Below are 25530 nucleotides of genomic sequence, written 5' to 3'. Positions count from 1 at the left end.
TCGATTTATAAAGCCAGTATAGCTTTTAACAGGGATTCTTGTGTGTACCTATAGGACCAAGACAGTACCTACAGGACCAAGACAGTAACATACAGTAGTTGTTGCAATCGTGATTTTTAACATCAGGCGCTTTGTAAGACTATCATGCCTTTCTTTCTAAGACGCAGTGGTACCACTCTTAGGACAAACTTATGAGACACGTCCACCCATCGCCGATTTTCGGTCAGTATTACTTCGTATCGCTGGCAATCAGTTATTGGCGAAGTATTATATTTAGTAGTATGGGGTGCGTGATAGTTTCGCCTTGAGCATCAGGCTTATAAAGTATGTGTGTGTGTGTGTGTGTGTGTGTGTGTGTGTGTTCCGTCATGTTCAAAGGAAATGACTATGTCCAGTCGTAAGGAAGGTATGGATTTGACGTGGAATACTGTAATAGCAAAGGGAAAACTATGTCAAGTCACAAGAATGGTACAGATATTACTATTTCCCGAGTCACTGCCGTCAGCAGGGTGTATTTCCGATACTTCACTCTTTGTTGAATGACGTCTAACTGAGACTGAGACCGTAATATTTAATTGCAACTATAGCGATCAAATATGTATGTGGCCAGTTTCCTAGGACGATTCTATCTAGGGGTGCACCCTGAGTTTATAACGAGCATCAAAACGGATACAGGGATTAGTGAACACAGGGTTGTAGCGAGGTTGGATATTATAACCCCCAAATCCTCCAAAAATAAACGAAAAAATACCTATTCAAAAAAGCAGATAAAAATTCACTTGACGCCTTCCTGAGAGACAACCTCCACTCCTTCCAAATTAATTATATTAATGCAGATCAGATTTGGCTTGAATTCAGAGAAATAGTAACGGCAGCAATTGAGAGATTTATACCAAATAAATTAACAAAGGACGAAGCTAATCCTCCTTGAAACACAAAACGAGTCAGAACACTGTCGCAGAAACAACGAAACAAACATGCCAAATTTAAACAGAAGCAAAATCCCCAAGAGTGGCGATCTTTTATAGAAGCTCGAAATTTAGCGCGGACTTCAATGCGAGGTGTTTATAACAGTTTCCACACCGAAACTTTGTCTCGAAACCTGGCAGAAAATCCAAAGAGATTCTGGTCGTATGTGAAGTATGTTAGCGACAAGAAACAAACAATGCCTTCTCTGCACGATAGCAATGGAGATACTATCGAAGACAGTGCTGCCAAAGCAGAGTTACTAAACACAGCCTTCCGAAATGCCTTCACAAAAAAGACGAACTAAATATTCACGAATTCGAATCAAGAACAGTTGCCAACATGAGTAACGTAAAAGTAAATTTGCTCTGAGTAGTGAAGCAACTTAAATCACTTAGTAAAAGCAAGTCTTCTGGTCCAGACTGTATGCCAATTAGGTTCCTTTAAGAGTATGCTGATACTTTAGCTCCATATTTAACAATCATATACAACTGTTCGCTCGACGGAAGATCCGTACCCAAAGACTGGAAAGTTGCACAGGTCACACCAATACTGAAGAAAGGTATGCAGCAGGATTCTGGAACATATATTGTGTTCGAAAATTATGAATTGCCTCGAAGAGAACGGTCTATTGACACACAGTGAAATGGTTCAAATGGCTCTGAGCACTATGGGACTTAACTTCTGAGGTCATCAGTCCCCTAGAACTTAGAACTACTTAAACCTAACTAACCTAAGGACATCACACACAACCATGCCCGACGCAGGATTCGAACCTGTAACCGTAGCGATCGCGCGGTTCCAGACTGTAGCGCCTAGAACCGCTCGGCCACCCCAGCCGGCGACACACAGTCAACATGGGTTTAGAAAACATCGTTCTTGTGAAACACAACTAGCTCTTTATTCGCATGAAATGTTGAGTGCTACTGACAAGGGATTTCAGATCGATTCCGTGTTTCTGGATTTCCAGAAGGCTTTTGACACTGTACCACACAAGCGGCTTAAAGTGAAATTGCGTGCTTATGGAAAATCGGTTCAGAGATGTGACTAGATTAGTGACTTCCTGTCAGAGAGGTCACAGTTCGTAGTTTCGACAAAAAATTATCTACTAAAACAGAAGTGATTTCTGGCGGTCCCCAAGGTAGTGTTATGGGCCCTTTGCTGTTTCTTATGTATATAAACGATTTGGGAGACAATGTCAGCAGTCGTCTTAGGTTGTTTGCAGATGATGCTGTCGTTTATCGACTAATAAAGTCATATGAAGATCAAAACAAACTGCAGAACGATTTAGAAAAGATATTTGAATGGTGCGAAAATTGGCAGTTGATCCTAAATAACGAAAAGTGTGAGGTTATCTACATGAGTGCTAAAAGGAATCATTAAACTTCGGTTACACGATAAAACAGTGAAACATAAAGGCCGTAAATTCAACTACATACCCAGGAATTACAATTACAAACAACTTAAATTGGGAGGAACACATAGAAAATGTTGTGGGGAAGGCTAACCAAAGACTGCTTTTTATTGGCAGGACACTTAGAAAATGTAACAGATCTACTAAGAAGACTGCCTACACTAAGTTTGCCCGCCCTATTTAGAGTATTGCTGTACGGTGTGGTATCCGTACCAGATAGGACTGATAGAGTACATCGAAAAAGTTCAAGGAAGGGCAGCACGTTTTGTATTACCGCGAAATATGGGAGAGATTGTCGCTGAAATGATACAGGATTTGGGCTGGATATCATGAAGAGAAAGGCGGTTTTCGTTGAGACGGAATCTTCTCACGAAAATCACCAACTTTCTCCTCCCATTACGAATATATTTTGTTGACACGAACCTACGTAGGGAGAAATGATCACTATGATAAAATAAAGGTAATCACAGCTCTTACGGAAAGATATAGGGGTTCGTTTTTTCCGCGCGCTGTACGAGACCGGATTTCGATGAACCCTCTGCTAGGCACTTAAATGTGATTTGCAGAGTATCCATGTAGATATAGATGTAGATGGATGGCGGTTGCCTGTGGCTGGAATGACCCACGTTTCCCGCTTACAGCACGAGCCGTCCGAAAGAAGAGGCCTTTTGGGATTCAGGAATGTAGCTGACTTAACCGTTTCGTCCTCTAGACGGCCGAATAGCGAAATAATACTTAGTATGTGTAGGATAGCTTTCGTCATCGCGTGCAAAGATTCAATATCGACGTATGTTTGTACTGGACCATTGTTCCCTTCCTTTGTAAATTGTCCGGTTGACTGCTTCTGCACATTTCGCGCCTTTATTTAGTTGAGGGAATATCGTTGTGTGCATCTAGCAGGTGTGTGCATCTAGCAGGTGAAAGACGGGTGGAAGACAAGTTTGCTGGTTCTCTAAACATCAGAGTCGGCCGATGTGTCCGAGCGGTTCTAGGCGCTACAGTGTGGAATCGCGCGACCGCTACGGTCGCAGGTTCGAATCCTGCCTCGGGCATGGATGTGTGTGGTGTCCTTAGGTTAATTAGGTTTAAGTAGTTCTAAGTTGTATGGGACTGATGACCTCAGATGTTAAGTCCCATAGTGCTCAGAGCCATTTGAACCATTATTAAACATCAGAAACATTTTTGTCGACTTTGTAAATTATAACGATAATTTGGAATCTGTTACATCACTGACATCGGTATTCGCGAGTGGAAATATCAGTTTCCTCTATTTTTCCGATGCTACACGTAAAGGTCTCCGCAGATGAGATCAGTTTCAAGTTACTCAGGTGTTTACAGCACGCTCCACCTCGCTAAATTCGAGGTTCTATAGAAATAATTTTGAATCTGTATCTGTACATCGAGAAAGTAATGATGGAAATAAAAGAAAGGTTCAGAAGTGGAATTAAAATTCAAGTTTAAAGCATATAAATGGTACGATTCGCTGATGACATTGCTATCCTATATTGACAGTGAAGAAGAATTAATGATCTGCTGAATGGAATTAACAGTCTAATGAGAACATCTCACATGTCTTGTGGTGTTACGGTTCCAAATATGTTTCATCATACTGTTTAGTTGGTGGTCATAACGTTTTGTCACATATCTCACTACAGACATATTCACATTCACTTAATTTCTGAGACAGTCCAAAGTAGACAAGAGGACAGGACAAATAGAATCTGCAATCGATAGGGAATATCTCAAGGCTTCTAAAACACTGGGTGCCTATAATTAGCCTGCAGAGATCCAGTATGGCAGCGAAACTTGGTAGATATGCTAATGCGTTAATGCAGAACTGATTTACACTGGGAAAAATAAGTTCCAAATTTGGACACCAAGTGCACATTTGAAGCTGTAAATCATCTCATTGAAGTCACCAGTGCTCGAATTGTATGAATTGTGTAAGTTTCGGTTAAAATAAAATCAACATTCCGCTTTAGTTACTTATTTGAACTTATCTGCCCACACCCCGCTCCTAATCCATTGTATGTGGAAACAATTCTATACGTCTTTCCTGCATTCACAGAGCCAGATTTGCACCTGGTGGCCAGTGTAAATCGTCAAATGACGTCTGGGTGCTCAGGATAAATTACATGGAACAACTGAACCGCGGTTCAGGTAAACATCATTCATCATTTTTAAAACATTTATTATAAAATATTACAGAGTGCAAACATCCAATTATTTTTCACAATAGGAAAATTTTCTGTATATAACCATCACCTATTGCAGCTTGATAAATTGAAAATAGATTGAATCCAAAAAACATTCTTTAACAATTTAGAAACAAGCTCAGAGGGCACTTAAATAAAACTTGAACAAGAAATACCTGAATTTACTCTAACTTTGACTTTAAACGTTTAGAAAAAGAAGGAGAAAACAAATGAATGCAAACATGAGGCGTAATTATTCTGATGAAGAGAACCAGCTGTCCTTGTTGTGTCTCATACCATAATTCAGATCTACAAAGAGGGTCCCAACTAATATTAAATGATGGGTAATAAGGACAATTACTTATAAATTCAGCCCACCATTAACATACTGTCTCTACATCTAAAAAAAGCGATAAAGAGAGAGATAAAAGAGCAACTTTAATTAAACAAAACTGGCCAATGCTAGGTAGCAAAATCTTAAAAAAATGTAGCAAATTAGGAAAGGGTGAATCACGGCTCTTCACAAACTTCAACCCGGCTAGCACTAGATAATAAAATTTAAGGAAATGTAACAACCTGGGCAACGGCCGTCTACGGTCATGAAAACATTAATGCAATAGAGTGAAACTCTTAAACTTACATTAATAAGGAAAATAAATCAAAAGTATTACAATTATTGCGACAGATGACGGTTTCAAGGTTATGTAACTTAATTCTCTGCGGCTTGAGAAGTGCAGTAGACGGCAGGTTTGGGGAAGAAAATATCGGAAGCCGATGCACGCAAGCGGCTGGTCCACAATCGAACCATGGGAGCCAACAGGCTCGGTGCCCTCTGCATTTGTCACAACAGCCTTAAGACTGGAACAAACTGAGGGAGCGTCTAAGTTGCGGCACCACGAGCCCCTTTCACTATATCCCGTAATCTGGTGTTGAGTCACGAAAGGATTTCCGAAGCAGGCACTACTTCCGGAAAGGTCGACAGTCCCCGCAGAAGGAGTTACTAATCATTTTTTACCCTGTCAGATTTACTGCTGAGCATACGGATCAACAACACAATTACTAGAACCACGTCTCGGGCATTGCAGCCCTCTGATTGTGCCTGGCACCGGGAGGGAAGATACCGTGACAGTAAACAAACCCAGACACCGCCAATAAGGCCTTGTGCTGATTTAGACTGTCTAACGTGCTTAACCAGCTCCAAGCTTCACTGGGGCGGCGGACAACACGGTAGTTCCACCATCCGAAGTCCAAATCATCTAATGAATGACAGTATCCAAAATACCAGACACTCCGTGCGTTAGTTCATACAGACCGAATCCTCAGGTGAGAGGAAAATGACTTGAACGCACAAACGAAAATAATTTTGATGCTCGAGGAACACACAGGGCCAAGATCACTTACAATAATGAGCACTGGGGACTATCGTCGGAGAACCGCCGTGTCAACAGTCACGTACCAAGTGCTTACGCCAACGTGGCCAAACCCTACACAGCGCATCACTGCCAGTGGAGCTGAGTACGACTTGATACAGCAAACCACACTGCCGCTGACCACAACCGCCTGGGCACTCGCGGTGGCACAGCCGCACCCATCTCGTTGGAAAGCGCTCTCTGCGTCGAGCAATTGCTAGTTCTCTGGTGCGTACGGTGAGAGGTCTGAAAGAAGGAAGCCACCAGGGCTCAAGTCGCTTCCGTATTAACACATTAGGATATCTACCAAGTTTCGCTGCCATACGAAAAATACAGCCAGCACTGGACCTCTGTGGGCTGCTGCATTTCAATTAGAGGGAACCGGCACATTACTAGTGGCCTCTCGTTGCGATGTGACACACTTCAGTAATACAATCTAGCTTTAGTTGCACTCAGCAGGGTATTTGACGGTAGACGCAAGCGACTCCATTCACTGCTGTCACTTGACAATGGAGACACGAAGTAACTATCTTTTCTTGTTATCCATTAAAGAATGGCACCTACTTAGATTAGGTAACATGAAGGCCGCTGAAAAGCCATAATAGGAAATATACCCAGAAATGCCTGGGCTAACAGGACTGAGCGGATTAGGTTGGGGAGAGGGGCCAAAATAAGTTGCTGTCAGTTGGACTCAACATACTAACTGTATTTATTAACACACAATATTACAACAAGGATGCAATACAGTCCAAACTTTAATCGACCTCCTTTGATTAACCTTAGATCGGCTGAAAGCCACACTCAAAATCTAAGTCGCAAGGCCTAAGTAAGAAATTGAAATACAAAGTTCTTCTAGAGGTTTCACCCAAAAATATTTCTGAATCTTCAATCTAATCAGGCTGAAGGCCTTAGCAATTTAATTATAAAGCAACTTGGCTGGAGGCCGTATATTAAGCAAAGAAGAGTTTCAATCAAAAGGCAGAAGGCCTTATTTTAAAACTTCTCATGTAAAATTCGGTTGAAGGCCCCATATAAAAGAATAACAATCTCATGCCAGAATATTAATTTAAGAGATACTGATACTCGGCTGGAGGCCACACATCAACCAAACAACTAAAAGCCAAACAGGGAAATTACTATGTAACACAAGGAACGGTTGCAGGTTCGAATCCTGCCTCGGGCATGGATGTGTGTGATGTCCTTAGGTTAGTTAGGTTTAAGTAGTTCTAACTTCTGGGGGACTGATGACCACAGATGTTAAGTCCCATAGTGCTCAGAGCCATTTTGAACACAAGGAACGGTGCTCAGAAGTTTCGAAGGGTCGGCCTGGGATTGTAACACTAACACCCGTTTAGATGAGACAGGCAGCCTATCCAACGACTTCATAATCTCAAGGCAACCCAACCAACAGACAACCGACCGTCCAATCAACAAGATCAGTTCCGCTCCAGGCAAGCAGCAAAACGACCAAAAGATTTCAATACAACGACACACACAATATTGGCGCCCACAATGACCAGCGGCATCTCAGCTATCGAACTACCCACCGCGCTGGACAGTAACAACACGACGAGACAGATAAACTGCGGAAAATTACGTCAACGACCAGGCCAGGTAACCGGAACGTCAACGGCCACAAGGCAGAAGATACCGCTGGTCAACTTCAATAACAGGGTAGAAATTAAGTTAAATTTCGCAGGAAGACGCCTGGAATCTTAGCCAACTTGAATACACACACTTTGTTGCTCGCGGGAATGTCCCAAAAGCAACAACCAGGATCAAACGAAGAAATGTAAACAGTTGAGGCTCGATAGGAGGTTAAGCGAGGACTAAACTTTCATGTCCAAGATCGGTGGACGACGAACCTCGTAGCAATCGCAAGCAACACCTCACACTCCAACCGCACACCGCCAGCGGCCCCGGCCAGAATTCGCGCGATGGAGATTCCTTGCTGCTCCACGCCAGCTGACCGACTGCCCAGGCCCGGAAAGGGTGAAAGGTGAAATATGGGTCGGCCGATGAGACGACCAACCGAACGACCAACCAACGGTCGTCCCGCTCCAATCTCCCTACGTCGGACAGTTCATGTGTGTCGCCAGCGGTCTGCGAACACTGGCTGTCGGCGTCTCACCGGCGCTCCGTCCCCGACTGCACTGCTGGTCCGTCTCCAACTGGCTCAAGACACACGACATCCCGGAAATACTATCGGTCGCTCCAGAGATGGTACGACAGTGCACTTATCGATACGAGCTGCTGCCGCCGCTCACGGGCAAGTAAAACAAGAAGTTACTGACCCCAGTAAATGGAATAAGAAAACGAGGCGGCAGTACCGTAATAGAAGATGACAAACAATAAATGGCATGAACACGAGCTGTGCAGGGCTCATACCTTATCGATGCTGCTGAAGAACATGATCATGCACGTATTAATTCTAGCGCTCTCATGTGGCTAAGTGAAGCCTTCTCTGTTTATACGAAGTGAGAGTCGCTGCTCCCATAACTCTTCGAGGCAACATGAACTCTTCCTATGATTAAGCTTTATAGCCTTGGTAACTCAGTCTTTGTGAGTTGCTCGTTTAATGTTAGTTTCATCTCCTCTAGATCTGGTGCGTATGAAACCTTCGAAGTTGATAATTGTTGACCCTTTCTTTGCAGGTTTCTTGAGCACGGATGACGAAAACTGTCCCGGAAATTTTGGCCTCAAGGATCAAGTGGCAGCCTTAAAGTGGGTGAAACAGAATATAAAGGCATTTGGTGGTAATCCTGACAATGTGACGATCTTCGGTAATAGTGCAGGAGCCGCTAGTGTGCACTATCATATGTTATCTACTGCGTCAAAAGGCAAGTTCAAGAAGTATGAGCTACTTTTTAATAATATTATTAAGTTTCAAAGACGGTAATCAGCAGTTGTAGCAAACATTCTGATTTTCATATTCATTCAGTAAACATTTATTTTAAAAACTTGATCTGTTTGTAAAATAAAGGTTTTCTGTACAGATGAGTAACAGTGCATTGTGAAATGCAGCTATGATAAACGTAAGTACCATGAAGTTAACGTTGAAAAGTGAAAACAATGATTCACAGATTTTAATTTTCGAAATGTTCAGTGAATAACACCTAGTCTCTTTTCCTTATGTTTCGTTTACTCGTTTAAGAAGGCTGGTATGTTGCCTTTTAGGGGCAGCTACCTACTTTTGTCTATCATAATGCCGTCATTGATAAGTTTAGACATTTTTCTCTTCTCTAGATAATTATCGCATAGATTGAATTCTACAAATACGTAACACTGTCATTATGACTCACTTCAGTGAAAGGGGTACACATTTGCTATGATGAAATCTCTCTACTCATTTATAAAATGATAAAACCAAAGTCTTCAGTGTAGTTCGTAATTTCGTGCAGTTTTCAAAACGTCAGGGAAATCTTTAAATTTTGTTGTGATGCTGTCCTCAGCTGCGTGTTGATAATTTTCGGATATGTTCGTCTATAAACAGCTGAATAATACCATGTTAAAATGCCATGTGCATTTTGCCTTTATTTTTGAAACACATTATCAGAGGTATATAGTGAGTATGCCATATTGCTTTATGTATTATCCACTGTACTTTCCGGTTAAACACGTTCACTTTCTCACTTTGTGTCACGTAATAATGGTACAAATTTTTACTTACAAGGTTCGTAAATAATGCTCTGTACGTGTACTTTTTTTGCTGGTTTTAAAGTTATTTTTCTCATTTCAGTCTTTCGAAATTTCGCTAGCTATTCACTGAGACTATGAACATACATCTTCTTCGTAATCTATTTTGAATGTTGTTGCCAAATACTGAATGTCGTTCCTCACGTTCGAGCATGTCTTTGTGATATCTGTGTGTGTGTGTGTGTGTGTGTGTGTGTGTGTGTGTGTGTGTGTGTGTGTCGGCGGTACACAGGCTTTCAGCGGCGAGGTTATCGGCGCCCTTACCAAGATTAGGGAAACGAATGTGGCTGAAACGGTTAAAAAATCATATAATAAGGAGACGTAAGCCCTGCAGAGTGACATGCTCACCCAACCTCACTCACGGTATGTACACCACAAGCACACATAGGAGGATCCTCTCACCGCAGCACGAAACCACGCGTCAGAAGGCGGTGTATAGCTCGCGCAGGACACGTTGGCCTATGGGTAGCGACCAGTTTTCGGCCAAAGCGCTAGGCGAGCTCATTCGTTTGTTCAGGAGCAGAGGCCAATAAGTGTTTACCACCTTTTCGCCGGTCAGTGATGATAGAATCTAGGCGAGCACACTGCAATCTTTCTCAAACTATTTTACGGAAACTATTCGGTAAACAAAAATAATTTTTGCTTTAATTAAAACTTTATGTGTCAAGTTTATAATGATGTGCCCATTATTTTGTTAATAGTCCTAGTTATTGTGATACTTACGTGAAAGTAAGATACTGCGTGAAATTCGGAAAAGTTTGCAATGAAAAACAGAGGTGCTATGACTTTGCGTTTTGTGCATATTACATAAGATGTTGTTGCTTATGAAATTTACATAAGATATTGAATTTTTCTGTAGACATGAGTAGATGTATCTATCTGTCACCAATCTCGAGAAAATTGATCCGATGTATTACAGTCATTTGCGATCGCGCTGCGCCAGCGATGAAGCCAGAGTAAAATATCCAAAACAATCCTCATATTTCATAAATGGTTTCAGATATCGAAATGAGATTTTGGCAAATGATAGTACGCAAATAGGAAAGTATTTTAATATGTCGTTATTATGTAAAACTTTATTATCCATCGTGTTATTCCGATAACTACAGATTTTTCGGTGAAAGAATGTAATTTTTGAGGATCATCGATAGCCGGTGAAACGAGAAATGCTATGGCTTTTGCAACAACATATGTGAAAGCATTACTAGTTTTTTTTGTAAGGAGGACGTAATTTTGCTTAAGCTACTGACTTTTCTCAGCAGTTCCTCAGTTAATAAATCACTAGTTCAGAATTGCCTCCCTATCATGTCTGCACAACTCCTTTGTGTTTTGGTAAAGGAAGCGAATTTTGTCAAGACAACGAAAAATGTGTAGGTGTTACTTACAACTCGCCACGCATTACGCTTCTCTAAAAGCTACAGATGGTTAACAAGGCAGGCGAAAATAGAGAGCTGCATTTTTGGCGGAATTCTTTTTATATGCTGACGAAAGCAGAGGTGACAGTAGATCTTTTCGAATGGTCGCCATGCAAGTGTGAGAGTGGAGAGGCCCCACTTAATATTTACAAAAAATGTGAGACTAGGCTTCATTTTAGAACGGCACATTTTAGAACCCCACACAACTGCCGCTCTCCCCACACTTCCCCAGCGGACTGCGCATCTAGCGGCCACAACATTTTGTGCGCTCTGTAGTATGCGATGACGAGTGAGGACTTCATTCCGCCCCCGTAAACGGAAGGAGGTACGCCTAGGCCGAGTTTTTGCTTTACAAGAAACGGCTTATTATCGGTTACTGCCAACAACTCTTCTTCCCATCTGTTCATGACTGTTCATCAGAAGTGAGGTGATACTCGTAGCATGTGGGGGGGATAGCGCACTGAACTATCGGATTATCGTGATATGTCTCCTTCGCTGCTACATCGCCATTTCGTTCCCCGTAATATCCATGTGCTCTGCTACCCAGCAGAAAAACACCTGTTTTCCCAATCTTAGCAGCTGGAGAAGCACGTCCTGGATATTCATCGCTACTTTACCCGCTGGGCACAAATTCTGTAGACACATCTCATCTGCTCCTGTGCTCTCAATATCGGTTACAATTGTACATCAAACACAATAAACTCTTGAGACAGTCGCATCTCGAGGACACGATCAATGAAAAAAACAGAACAACCAACGGAGTCCCCTCTGTTTACACCCACTGTGAACACAGCTTTATCAGTATACCGGAGTGACCGAGCGGTTCTAGGCGCTACAGTCTGGAGCCGCGCGACCGCTACGGTGGCAGGTTTGAATCCTGCCTCGGGCATGGATGTCGGTGATGTCCTTAGGGTAGTTAGGTTTAAGTAGTTCTCAGTTCTAGGGGACTGATGACCTCAGAAGTTAAGTCCCATAGTGCTCAGAGCCATTTTATCAGTTTAGTGGTGACGTGTCAGGGCTGGCGGAAAACGAGTGTTTCGTTTGCCGTCCGCAACGCGGCAGTAGATACTTTTAAGTAGCCCAGCAGTAATTTCGTCTGATAATTAGACGAATGTTCATTCCAGTGTAACGACTTTTTGTATGCCACTCGTACTGAAACCCGTGTGGCGAGTGGAACATTGATTCACTCCACTTTTAAAGCGAGCTGAACCGTTTTTGACTCCTCCGACTGGTGTTTGATAGACAGTTTTTAAAACTATGAATAAGATTTTGATTCTTAATTGTGCTGTGTACCGAGGAAAGGAAACGATTTCGGTGGATTGTCAGTATTTATTGCACGTTGTGCAAAGGAAATTTGCCAATATCGGTTTTTTCGTGATATATTGTTTACATAATCACAGTAGTTACGTTCTCGCTACCTCACAGTATCAATGTAGAGTATATTTTGAGCTAAGTGTACACAAGTGCAATGCAGACTACAGGTAACTCGTTTGCGACTATTTTCAGGATACCTCCCACAGTAGTATACCGGCCCTTGTTGTGTGATGGGCAATAGGTATTAGGACCCAGGTGAATAGACAGACCGAAATACGGAAATCTAATAACGAATTTAACCACCCACCCCACAATAACTTAGGAACTCTGGTGGCCTTCCTATCTGTCACAGACAGAAGTAATTGCAAAAATGAACTATGGTCTGCTAAATGAAACACACTCAAAGGCAAAGAAGCACATGAAAAAACAAACAAATCATTAAGATTTTTCTATGGTTTGTTCAAGAGAAAGAGCTACACATACTGAGAACATCTCCGAACCTTATGCAGCAGTTATTCGGCTTAGCATTGCCTCATAGACTTGTTAAATGTCCTTCTAAAGGATATCGAGCCAAATCCTGTCCAACCGGAGAGTAAGATCGTCATAATATCGAGACTGTTTGAGGGTCCTGTCCATGATGCTCCAAACATTCTCAGTTGAGGAGGGATCCAGCGTCGCTGCTGGCCAGGGTAAGGTTTCGTAAGCACGAGGACAAGCAGCAGAAACTCTCGCGGTGTGCTGGGGGAGGTTATCCTGCTGAAATATAAGGCCAGGATAGCTTGCATGACGGGCAACAAACCGAGGAGCAGAATATCGTCAACGTACTGCTGTACTATAACGGACCCGAGAATATCAACAAATGGGTGCTGCTATGAAATGAAATGACACCTGGTTGGTATTCCACTGCTGTACAGGGCGTTTCCAGACTGGGATCTCATTCACTTGAAACCGTCTTCAGTCTTGAGTCACGCTTCGAAAGAGCCCCGATGTCTGGAGACGACCTGAGCAGTGGTGGGATATCAACCTGACTCTCCCGCACTATGGTCTGGGGTGCCATTTCTTTCCATAGCAGGACCCCTTCGGTAGACATTCATTCACTTGAAACCGTTTTCAGTCTTGAGTCACGCTTCGAAAGAGCCCCAATGTCTGGAGACGCCCTGAACAGTGGTGGGATATCAACATGACTCTCCCGCACTATACATTCCTACAAGCAGGAGTGATGGTCTGGGGCGCCATTTCTTTCCATAGCAGGACCCCTTAGGTAGACATCCACGGCACCCTTACAACACAGCGAGATGTCGACCACATTCTACGCGCCGCTTTGTTACCCCTCATGACACACCATCATGGGCTTACATTTCAGCAAGACGATTACATCCCGCATACGGCAAGAGTTTCTACTGCTTATCTTCGTGCTTGCCAAACCCTACCTTCACCAGCTACGTCACCGAATCTTTCCCCCATTGGAGCATTATGCACACAGCCCTCCAACCAGCTCGGGAATTTGACGATCTAACACGTCAGTTGTACAGGATTTGGCACGATATCGCTCATGAGGGCATCCAACAACTTCGTGAAACAGTGCCAAGCCGAATAAGTGTTTTCGTGAGGGCCAGAGGTGTACGACCTTGTATTGACTTGCTCAGTTTGTGAAGCTCTTTCTCTTGAATAAATAATTCAATTTTTATGAAATCCTAGCCATTTGCTTGTGTACGTGTATGCATCTACCGATTTGCGTCACATTCGGATAATTCTTTCGCGGGATCGTCAGCTGTTCTTTTTTTCTTTCTTTTTTTGCTTTAGAGTCTATTATTTAGGTGGCTTAAATAAACGAATGTTATTACAGTGCTACATCTCTATCCTTCATGTCTACATATTCATTTCCAAACAGTCAGCATGCAGACTAACACATTTCTCCCTACGAGAGATCAATTTGTTGATACCGTCACTGTAGAATGTCTGTCTTTAGTGGCGGATCAACAACCTCACTTCTGCTTGCACTGCTTCATAACTATCAAAGTTAGCTCCTCGAAGGTGTTCTTTAAGTTTTGGAACAGTTGTAAATCGGATGGTGTCAAGTCGGAACTGTATGGAGGCTGATCGATAACACTGAATTTTAAGCGTCAGATTGTTGCAGATGTGGAGATCTCGTGTGTGATCTGACTTTGCATGCAGAAGGATAAGGAGATCCGCCGTAGACAAAATCTTTGGAATTCGAAATTCGACTATTGCACGCTGTTTCTCACGCACCGACATAGTTACGTCACACCCCGCTGATTACACCTTACAATTTGAAGCCCGCTAGCGGCTTCAGACATGTAGGTATATCGAATACAGATGCAGAATATTAATAATGTTTGTCTAATTTTTTAAAAGAACTTTTAGAGTTTTCACATTAAAAATCGGAGGCATTACTTTTCGGCGGGTCCTCGTGGATTATGTTGTTGTTGTGGTCTTCAGTCCTGAGACTGGTTTGATGCAGCTCTCCATGCTACTCTATCCTGTGCAAGCTTCTTCATCTCCCAATACCTACTGCAACCTACATCCTTCGGAATCTGCTTAGTGAATTCATCTCTTGGTCTCCCTCTACGATTTTTACCCTCCACGCTGTCCTCCAATACTAAATTGGTGATCCCTTGATGCTTCAGAACATGTCCTACCAACCGATCCCTTCTTCTAGTCAAGTTGTGCCACAAACTTCTCTTCTCCCCAATCCTATTCAATACCTCCTCATTAGCTATGTGATCTACCCATCTAATCTTCAGCATTCTTCTGTAGCACCACATTTCGAAAGCTTCTATTTTCTTCTTGTCCAAACTATTTATCGTCGATGTTTCACTTCCATACATGGCTACACTCCATAAAAATACTTTCAGAAACGACTTCCTGACACTTAAATCTATACTCGATGTTAACAAATTTCCCTTCTTCAGAAACGCTTTCCTTGCCATTGCCACTCTACATTTTATATCCTCTCTACTTCGACCATCATCAGTTATTTTGCTCCCTAAATAGCAAAACTTCTTTAAGTGTCTCATTTCCTAGTCTAATTCCCTCAGCATCACCCGACTTAATTCGACTACATTCCATTATCCTCGTTTTGCTTTTGTTGATGTTCATCTTATATCTTGCTTTCAAGACACTATCCATTCCGTTCTACTGCTCTTCCAAGTCCTTTGCTGTTTCTGACAGAATTACAATGTCATTGGTGAACCTCATAGTTTTTATTTTTTCTTCATGGATTTTATTACTTGCTCCGATTTTTTCTTTTCTTTTTTTTTTTTCCTTCACTGCTTGTTCAGTATACAGATTGAATAACATCGGGGAGAGGTTACAACCCTGTCTTACTCCCTTCCCAACCACTGCTTCCGTTTCATGCCCCTCGACTCTTATAACTGCCATCTGGTTTCTGTACGAATTGTAAATAGCCTTTCGCTCCCTGTATTTTACCCCTGCCACCTTCGGAATTTGAAAGAGAGTATTCCAGTCAACATTGTCAAAAGCTTTCTCTAAGTCTACAAATGCTAGAAACGTAGGTTTGCCTTTTCTTAATCTAGGTTCTAAAATAAGTCGTAGGGTCAGTATTGCCTCACGTGTTCCAATACTTCTACGGAATCCAAACTGATCTTCCCCGAGGTCGGCTTCTACTAGTTTTTCCTTTCGTCTGTAAAGAATTCGCGTTAGTATTTTGCAGCCGTGACTTACTAAACCGATAGTTCGGTAATTTTCACATCTGTCAACACCTGCTTTCTTTGGGATTGGAATTATTATATTCTTCTTGAAGTCTGATGGTATTTCGCCTGTCTCATAAATTTTGTTCACCAGATGGTAGAGTTTGGTCAGGACTGGCTCTCCCAAGGCCGTCAGTAGTTGTAATGGAATGTTGTCTACTCTAGGGGCCTTGTTTCGATTCAGGTCTTTCAATACTACGTCAAACTCTGCACGCAGTATCATATCTCCCATTTCACCTTCATCTACATCCTCTTCCTTTTCCATAATATTGTTCTCAAGTACATCGCTCTTGTATGGACCCTCTATATACTCCTTCCACCTTTCTGTTTTCCCTTTTTTGCTTAGAACTTGGTTTCCATCTGAGCTCTTGATATTCATACAAGTGGTTCTCTTTTCTCCAAAGGTCTCTTTAATTTTCCTGTAGGCAGTATCTATCTTACCCCTAGTGACATAAGGCTCTACATACTTACATTTGTCCTCTAGCCATCCCTGCTTAGCCATTTTGCACTTCCTGTCAATATCATTTTTGAGACGTTTGTATTCTTTTTTGCCTGCTTCATTTACTGCATTTTTATATTTTCCTCTTTCATCAATTAAATTCAATATTTCTTCTGTTACCCAAGGATTTCTACTAGCCCTCGTCTTTTTATCTACTTGATCCTCTGCTGCCTTCACTACTTCATCCCTCAAAGCTACCCATTCTTCTTCTACTGTATTTCTTTCCCCCATTCCTGTCAATTGTTCCCTTATGCTCTCCCTGAAACTCTGTACAACCTCTGGTTTAGTCAGTTTATCTAGGTCCCATCTCCTTAAATCCCCTCCTTTTGCAGTTTCTTCAGTTTTAATCTACAGTTCATAACCAATAGATTGTGGTCAGAGTCCACTTCTGCCCCTGGAAATGTCTTACAATTTAAAACCTGGTTCCTAAATCTCTGTCTTACCATTGCATAATCTATCTGAAACCTGTCAGTATCTCCAGGCTTCTTCCATGTATACATCCTCTTGGATAATAACAGTAATTACAGCATCGAAACTGGGTAGTAATTAACGTTTGTGCTACATTCTGGCAATAAGGAATATATGTCTCTATTCAACAATCTCATTTCAATACAGCTGCCCACATCTCGTGGTCGTGCTGTAGCGTTCTCGCTTCCCACGCCCGGGTTCCCGGGTTCGATTCCCGGCGGGGTCAGGGATTTTGTCTGCCTCGTGATGGCTGGGTGTTGTGTGCTGTCCTTAGGTTAGTTAGGTTTAAGTAGTTCTAAGTTCTAGGGGACTTATGACCACAGCAGTTGAGTCCCATAGTGCTCAGAGCCATTTGAAGCCAATCAATACAGCTAAACCGGAAATTATTGCGCCTCAAGAGCTTCTGCGAATTCGTAAGTTTTAATTATCTTTGCTGCTCACAGAAGTCCAAATGAGACTGTTCAACAACAGAGCCTAACACAATGAAGGAAACGATGATCTATTTTTCAACTTGTGACAAAGTGGGAATGTAATATTAGACAGCGCTGAATTAGGATTTAAAACTGGTTATATAGCCATGAACCTTTAACTGATGGGGAACGATAAATATTGTTCTTACTCGTAAGTATACAAGTAGTCCACTATAGTGTGATTCAGCCATTGTAATATGTAACATGAATGTACAAGATACGAGATGTTGCCCAATATCGACGGCTAGAAGGCTAAACACCAAGCGTAGTCGAGAAGTAATGGCCACTGGTACAGACCTCCAGCGTGGCAGCTGTTATTAACACAGGAATTAATGACTTGGCGGGCAACAGTCTTAAGATGGTGAGGAACCCAAGGCTACCGTTGTCGACTATTTCAATTTCCAGGCGGAGCACTTCTATGAAGAACTGAGGGATCGTCGAAAAGGGATTTCTGAACTTTATGCTTGGTACCAGCAGTGGTGTAAGATCTGCATTGTCATGAAGGATGACCATGCCAGACGACAATTTTCTGCACCGTTGAGTAAGGATGGCTCAGCTTAGATCGGTGTGCGTTTCGCAGTACACGTTTTCTGTGATTGTTGACCCTCTTATGGGATGATAAAGTGCTACAAAATCTTCTATTATTGAAATGATTATAGAGAATAATACAAAAAATTATACAGCAGTATAATTACATCAAAACCATAACTTGCATAATCTGTAAATCACACGTTCACACAAACACATCCATTCATTCTCTCTCTGTGTCTGTCTGCGCGCGCGCGCGCGCACACACACACACACACACACACACACACACACACACACACACACACACACAAGATTTATATGATGATATAATCAGTTCAGCAAAATAAATTCGTTTCACAATAGAGACTAAGCAGAGAGTAAACTAAACTGTCTCGACCTCACCATACCACGCAAAAATTATAGATGTATTCCTACTACTTATCTTTCTGTTATCACTTTTTGTAAATACTGCTCTAAAATGCCTCTTTGTGGGAGTTTTATTTGATTTTCTTATGTTGAGCTCATTTACATACTGTGGTGTGTAAGGCAGTGTTCACATACAGAGGTTTACCCGTCGCAACACACAATACGCTCGCTCAGCGTAGGTTCCTACGTCACTTATCAGCACACCTCTCACAGCAAGTGCCTCTTGTGCGTGCGAACACTTTAGAACACAATTACACAGTAGTCCCAACTATAATAATGCAGAAACAAATCAACTATATTTTGGTCAGAGCAGACTAAAAAGAGAAATTCAACACCAATAAATAAAAAAAAAATTCATCCTGCGGCAGGATCTATCACAAGATGACGAGTTTTCCAGATCGTTCAACTACAGCCGTCGACGAAAATTCTGAAATACTCTTACGTGCTCTGATGGCCGTTCTCGTTTCGGACATCGGTTTATTTCGTCGCCTAATTAAGTGCCGAATGCCAAATTTTAGGCAACTCCTGCTACCCAGCGCTAAATAGGCTTTCAAGATCGAACATTTGTACAAGCGACTTTGCGGATTATTTGGGGAGGCTGATACTTCGTTCGCTGAGTTCCAACTGTCCTGAGATTCTGCCATCTGCCGTCTCATTATCAACCAATCACTTTAGCAAGGGCATACATACAGACAGGGTAAGACCATACAGAACAATAATTTAGATATACTATGCAGTCTTATACTTACCTATCTGTGAAGTCCTCCACCCCGTTTATAGTATTTGTAACTATGGAAACTTAACAAAACGTAGTGGAATATTCTAATTTGTACTCTATGATATTTTCAGTTGGTGTTTACTCTCGAGCGCTGGTGCTGGGGTCATAATTGATTTCGTGAATGGTAGAGAACAGCTGTTACGATGAAGTAATTAAATTTTAACAATCCTAGTTCAAGATAAATTTTTTAATCAACTGTGACAATAACAAGGGCAAGTAGTTTCATTTATGTGAAAAACAAAAACCTTTGCACTCTTCAGAAAAGAATCATTTTGCATGAATATTTAACACAGCAGCAGTATCTTTGGAAGAAGTATATCACATAACAGTTTTTAATATTTGCAGTTTGTAGAAATCATTTCTTTAGCAGTCCGTCACTATTTAGAAACACTTAACATATAAATGTATATCAAACCACCTAATTTTATTTAGAGGGCCTACTGAGCTATGTTGACTCACTTTTTCTTCCACTGTTCGTTCCCCTCCCGTTCCCGCCCTCCACCTTTCTTACCACCGTTTTTCATGCACTTGCCCAAAAAAGTCTTCACAATTAAAAATGCAGTCAGTCTCCTATTTATACTCCAGGTCTCTTCCACAAGGCTATCTCAGAGAGCGGTGTTGCACTGGCGACTTGGGCGCGTCCGGAGCCCGGTCTAGATAACGCCCGCAAGATTGCTGTCCTGGTGGGATGCCCATCAGAGCCCAGTGCCGCGCTGGTCGAATGCCTCAGGGGCGTCGACGAACCCATACTCACTGCAGCCGCATTAAATTTAACTGTAAGTGAACCTGACGTTTTATTTTTTTCGTATTTTTAGTAAGAAATGAAGTGGTAGTACACATACATATCAGTACTAATGAAAATGTATCTATAATCTGACTGCAATTCAAAATTCACATCTAATGGATACTGATTTGCGCAGAACAACCTCAAAACTGGTACCGCGTCACTAGATCCAACTGCTGATACATTTTCACCTGAAGCCAGAACATTCTCAGACGTTGCAACTATCAATATTCAGCAGTTTTACTATGTTCCGTTGACGACACACATGGGTGCCTATGCTGACCTCGCAAGTTCTGTAGCATTCATCCCGTTTACACCTGTCAGTAGGATCGTTTTCCTGTTGAAAGACTTCGCCGTATACAATACATTAACTAGCATAATATGAGGAACAGCATTCAGTAGGATGCTAGTAGCGGCCTCAAATGCTGATGATGACCCCCATTACCATGACACAAATAGTAACAACAGTTCAAGGGATTATTATATCTTTTGAATACATATTTAGTAGTTGTTGTTAAGATGCTAATCTCTACAGATATGCAGAGGCCCTACCAATATTATGAGATATCAGATGTAACTTGAAGTCCAGACTCATCAACTTCAAAGTTTTTTCTTTTGTACTGAAATATTATTAAGGTTATATATAATTTCTAATAAACTATATCTAAAAACGTCTGATATATCTTGATATCAACGACTCAGATATTTTGATCCAGGTAACCGCAGTTGACTTGCATTGTTTGTGCGGCTGACACTAAAACTTAGGTAAGATTCGTTTTATCGATCCGGAGCGCTATTCACTGTAATAAAATTTATTTAACAAAAAACACAATGACTACTTACACAGTGTAAACTTAGAACTGCTAAGAACAAGTATATTTCAACCATTTGATTGAATTTCAGAGGCGTCAATTACCGGTGACTGTTCACATTGCGTAAAACATAATTGACGACTTACTATCTACAAATGGTTAGGTCAAAGAGTCTACGTTCATTAGTGCAAGATACGGAGTGCAGATATGTTTCCTTGAAGTACGAGCGCCTTCAATAAGTAATGCTACGCATTGTTTTGTCTGAAAACAGATTTATTTTATTAAGGATTTCAGTACACCATATTATTCTCTACCCTCTTGGCTCCCAAACCCTCTGTTTCAACATAATTTCCGTTCAATGCGATGGCCTTACGCCACCTTACTGAGAGGCCGGTATGCCCGCATGTTACGTCTCTAATGGTCGATGTTGTACCAACGTCTTGCTTCATCAGTGACCTCCCCATTATCCTAGTATTGCTTCCCGTGGAGTGCGTCCTTTATTGGGTCAAACTGATGTAAGTCGAAAGTTGCGAGATCCGGGCTGTAGGAGAGATCGGACAGGACAGCGCGAACTTGTCGCGACAGGCGCCTCGCCCAACGACTCACCGTGATTTTGTTCGCTGCCATGTCTACGTAGACGTTTTCAAAGCGCCAATGAAGTTACGCCACGCTCTGATTTTCCGCCAGAATAAACTCAAGGCCAGCTCTATGCTTGCGGTTACAGACGCCATTTTGAGTTTACGTATAGCGCCGCCAAGAGTTGGAACTTCTTGGAAACTATAGGGGCTGAAGAGGGAAAATTCCAAGTTGCCTCACAACCAAATCCACGTTTTTTCACCCGAAGATGTCCGAGATTGAAAATGTGTTCCATTACTTATTGAATACCCCTCGTACTAATACAGAGGGTGATTCAGGAGCCACTTTCTTTTTTTTTCTTTTTTAGTCTTCATTCTTCTGACTGGCTTGATGTGGCCCGCCACGAATTCCCGCCACGAATTCCTCTCCTGTGCCAACCTCTTCATCTCAGAACAGCACTTGCAACCTATGTCCTCAAATATTTCCTCATGTATTCCAGTCTCAGTCTTCCTCCGCAGTTTTTGCGCTCTACAGTTCCCTCTAGTACCATGGACGTCTTAATAGATGTTCTATCATTCTTCTTGTCACTGTTTTCCACATATTCCTTTCCTCTTCCATTTTGCGCGGAACCACCTCATTCCTTATCAGTCCAACTCATTTTCAGCATTAATCTGTAGCACCACATCTCAAATTCTTCGATTCTCTTCTGTTCCAGTTTTCCAGTCCATGATTCACTACTACACAATACTGTGCTCCAAACGTACATTCCCAGAAATTTCTTTCTCAAATTAAAAAAATGGCTCTGAGCACTATGGGACTCAACTGCTGAGGTCATGAGTCCCCTAGAACTTAGAACTAGTTAAACCTAACTAACCTAAGGACATCACAAACATCCATGCCCGAGGTAGGATTCGAACCTGCGACCGTAGCGGTCTTGCGGTTCCAGGCTGCAGCGCCTTTAACCGCACGGCCACTTCGGCCGGCTTTCTCAAATTAAGGCTAATGTTTGATACTATTAGACTTCTCCTTGCCAGGAATGACCTTTATGCCAGTGCTAGTCTCGTTTTGATGTCCGCATTGCTCCTTACATCATTGGTTACTTTGGTGCCCAGGTAGCAGAATTCCTTCATCTATTTCGTGACCATCAAACCTGATGTTAAGTTTCACGCTGTTCTCATTTCTGCTACTCGTCATTCCTTTCATCTTTCTTCGATTTACTCTCAATAATTATTCTGTACTCATTAGATTGTTCATTCCATTCGGCAGATCATGTAATTCTTCTTCACTTTCACTCACAATACCGATGTCATCAGCGAATCGCATCATTGGTATCCTCTCACCGTGAATTTTAATTCCACTCCTGAACCTTTCTTTTATTTCTACAACTGCTTCTTCGATATACAGATTGCACAGTGGGGGCGAAAGACTACATCCCTGTCTTACGCCCTTTTTAATCCGAACAGCTCGTTCTTGGCAATCGGCGCGCATTATTCCCTCTTGGCTCTTGTACGTATTGTATATTACCTCCCTACAACTTACCCCTATTTTTCTCAGAATTTCGAACATATTGCACCATTTTACGTTGTCAAACGGTTTTTCCAAGTCAACAAATCCTATGACCGTGTCTTGATTTTTCTCTAGTCTTGCCACCATTATTAACCAAAACGTCAGCCGGCCTCGGTGGCCGAGCGGTTCTAGGTGCTCAGTCCGGAACCGCGCGACTGCTACGGTCGCAGATTCGAATCTTGCCTAGAGCATGGATGCGGTGAAGTCCTTAGGTTAGTTAGGTTTAAGTAGTTCTAAGTTCTAGGGGACTGATGACCAAAGATGTTAAGTCCCATACTGCTCAGAGCCATTAACTAAAACGTCAGAATTGCCTCTCTGGTGCCTCCTCTCTGGTGTCTTACCTCTCCTAAAGCCAAACTGATCATTATCTAATCTCCCCAATTTTTTTTTCCGTTCTTCTGTATATTATTATTTTAAGTAACTTTGATGCATGGGCTGTCAAGCTCATTGTGGGATAATTCTCTCACTTGTCAGCTCTTGCAGTCTTCGGAATTGTGTGGATGATATTTTTCCGAAAGTCCGATGGTATGTAGCTAGACTCATTAATTCTACATACCGACATGAATAGTCATTTTGTTACCACTTCACCCAATTATTTTAGAAATTCTAATGGAATGCTATATATCCCTTCTGCCTTATATGATATTAAGTCATCGCAAGCTATCTTAAAATTCTGATTATAATACTGAATTCCCTATCTCTTCTAAAGCGAATCCTGCTTCTTTTTCTATCACATCAGACAAATCTTGCCTCTCATACAGAGCTTCAGTATGCTCTTTACACCTCCCTTTGCATTTAACAGTGGAATTCCTATTGCACCGTTAACCTTACTATCCTTACATTTTGTTTCACCGAAAGTTGATTTGTTTCCTATGTGCTGAGTCACTCCTTCCGACAATCATTTCTTTTTCGATTTCTTCACCTTTTTCATGCAGCCATTTCGTTTTAGCTTCCCTGCACTTCCTGTTTATTTCATTCCTCATTCGTCACCAACCCGATGCTCCGGCGAAGAAGAAGTTGTGTTATGTTGGCCACCTTGGGTTTGTTGTAGACTACGGGTAGCATTTTCATACTCTCTTCTTGTGTATCCCAAAGCGGGACGCATGTTGTACGCCATCCTGAAATGTCCAATACATAATAAAGCCTAGCCAAAGATTGCCATCTAAAGTGCAAACAATAGTCATACTGGCATGTACATTGCCACCTTTCTTTCTCTTTATCCAACTTGTGTATTCCTGAAATTCCATGAACATTTTCTTAGTTTCTTCTTTCATCGATCTACTGAAGTATTTCTTCTGATCTGTAGCAGTTACCTTCTTTGTACCTATGTTTTTTCTTTCCAACTTCCGTGACTGCCCTTTTTAGAGACGTCCATCCCTTTTCAACTGTACTGCCTACTGAGCTATTCCTTATTGCTGTATCTTTAGCCTTTGAGAACTTGAAGAGTATCTCGTCATTCCTTAGTATCCCATTTCTTTGCGTATTGATTCTTCCTGATTCTTAAACTTCAGCCTAATCTTCAACAGTAGCACTTTATGATCTGAGTCTACATCTGCTCTTGGATACGTAGGCCTTACAATCCAGCATCTGATTTCGGAATCTCTGTCTGACCATGAGGAAACCTAACCGAAATCTTGCCGTTTCATCCGGCCTTTTCCCAGTATACCTCTTCCTCTTGTGATTCTTGACTGCTGTCCTTACTGCTGTGTTATGCGTTGTAATTCCACGCAAGGGGGCCCGAGTTCGATTCCCTGCTTGGGTGGGAGATTTTCTCCCCTCAGGGACTGGGTGTTGTGTTGTCTTCATTTCATCCCCATTGTCGACGCGTACGTCGCCCACTGTGGCGTCGCACTCAATAAGACTTGCACTTGGCGGCCGAACTTCCCGCCTGGGAACTCCCGGCCACTGACGCCGTACAATCACTTTTTTACCGCTGTTTTATGCAGTCCGCAGTGTTATATCTAGCCTTCAACAACCACATGCGAGATATTCATATTCTCTCACTCGCTACGCGCATATTATTACTCCTACAGAACAAAAGAATGGTAGAATTTTTGTAGAAAATTTAATCTAGTTAAATTTTGTACTGGGACTCGTTTTCCCTGTAGGCCTCCGGTTTTCGAGTTATTCAAGAAAAAATTACAAAAGAGATATTAAAACGCATCTCCACACCCACATTCATCCCTCACCACTCAGGATTTGTAGTCTGTTTTTCGTGGCACTCCCTCCTACCATTGTACAAAAATTTCCGGCTACACGAACTGTTATCGACAAACGACCTTTTTTGGTGTCTATTGGTTGTGTCATTACGCTGACAGCATAGTCGTCTGTTTCGTTAACAGTATTATTTTAAATGTGCTCTTGAAGGTAATGAAAGAAAGCCGACTTTTGTAAACATTATGCTAAAAGTAATTACATTGGCGGTTCGATCCAGACTCAGCCCTTACAATCATTGCAGTTTCCTAGTCAGAAGGTCTTTC

General features: G+C 42.0%; 1 protein-coding gene across 1 annotated transcript in view; it reads left to right on the top strand.

Annotated features, from left to right (window-relative positions):
• LOC126252455 (juvenile hormone esterase-like) overlaps nucleotides 1-25530 on the top strand; it is a 128740-nt gene that overhangs the window by 40331 nt on the left and 62879 nt on the right. The window contains exons 4-5 of the mRNA XM_049953350.1: nucleotides 8639-8824; nucleotides 19898-20088. Coding sequence (XP_049809307.1) covers nucleotides 8639-8824; nucleotides 19898-20088 — 377 coding nt within the window. The remainder of the gene's footprint in view (nucleotides 1-8638; nucleotides 8825-19897; nucleotides 20089-25530) is intronic.

The sequence above is a fragment of the Schistocerca nitens genome, chromosome 4 (assembly GCF_023898315.1).
Source record: "Schistocerca nitens isolate TAMUIC-IGC-003100 chromosome 4, iqSchNite1.1, whole genome shotgun sequence".
NCBI lineage: Eukaryota > Metazoa > Arthropoda > Insecta > Orthoptera > Acrididae > Schistocerca > Schistocerca nitens.
The sequence above is the reverse complement of the archived record's forward strand: the minus strand, read 5'-3'. Positions and strand labels throughout refer to the sequence as shown.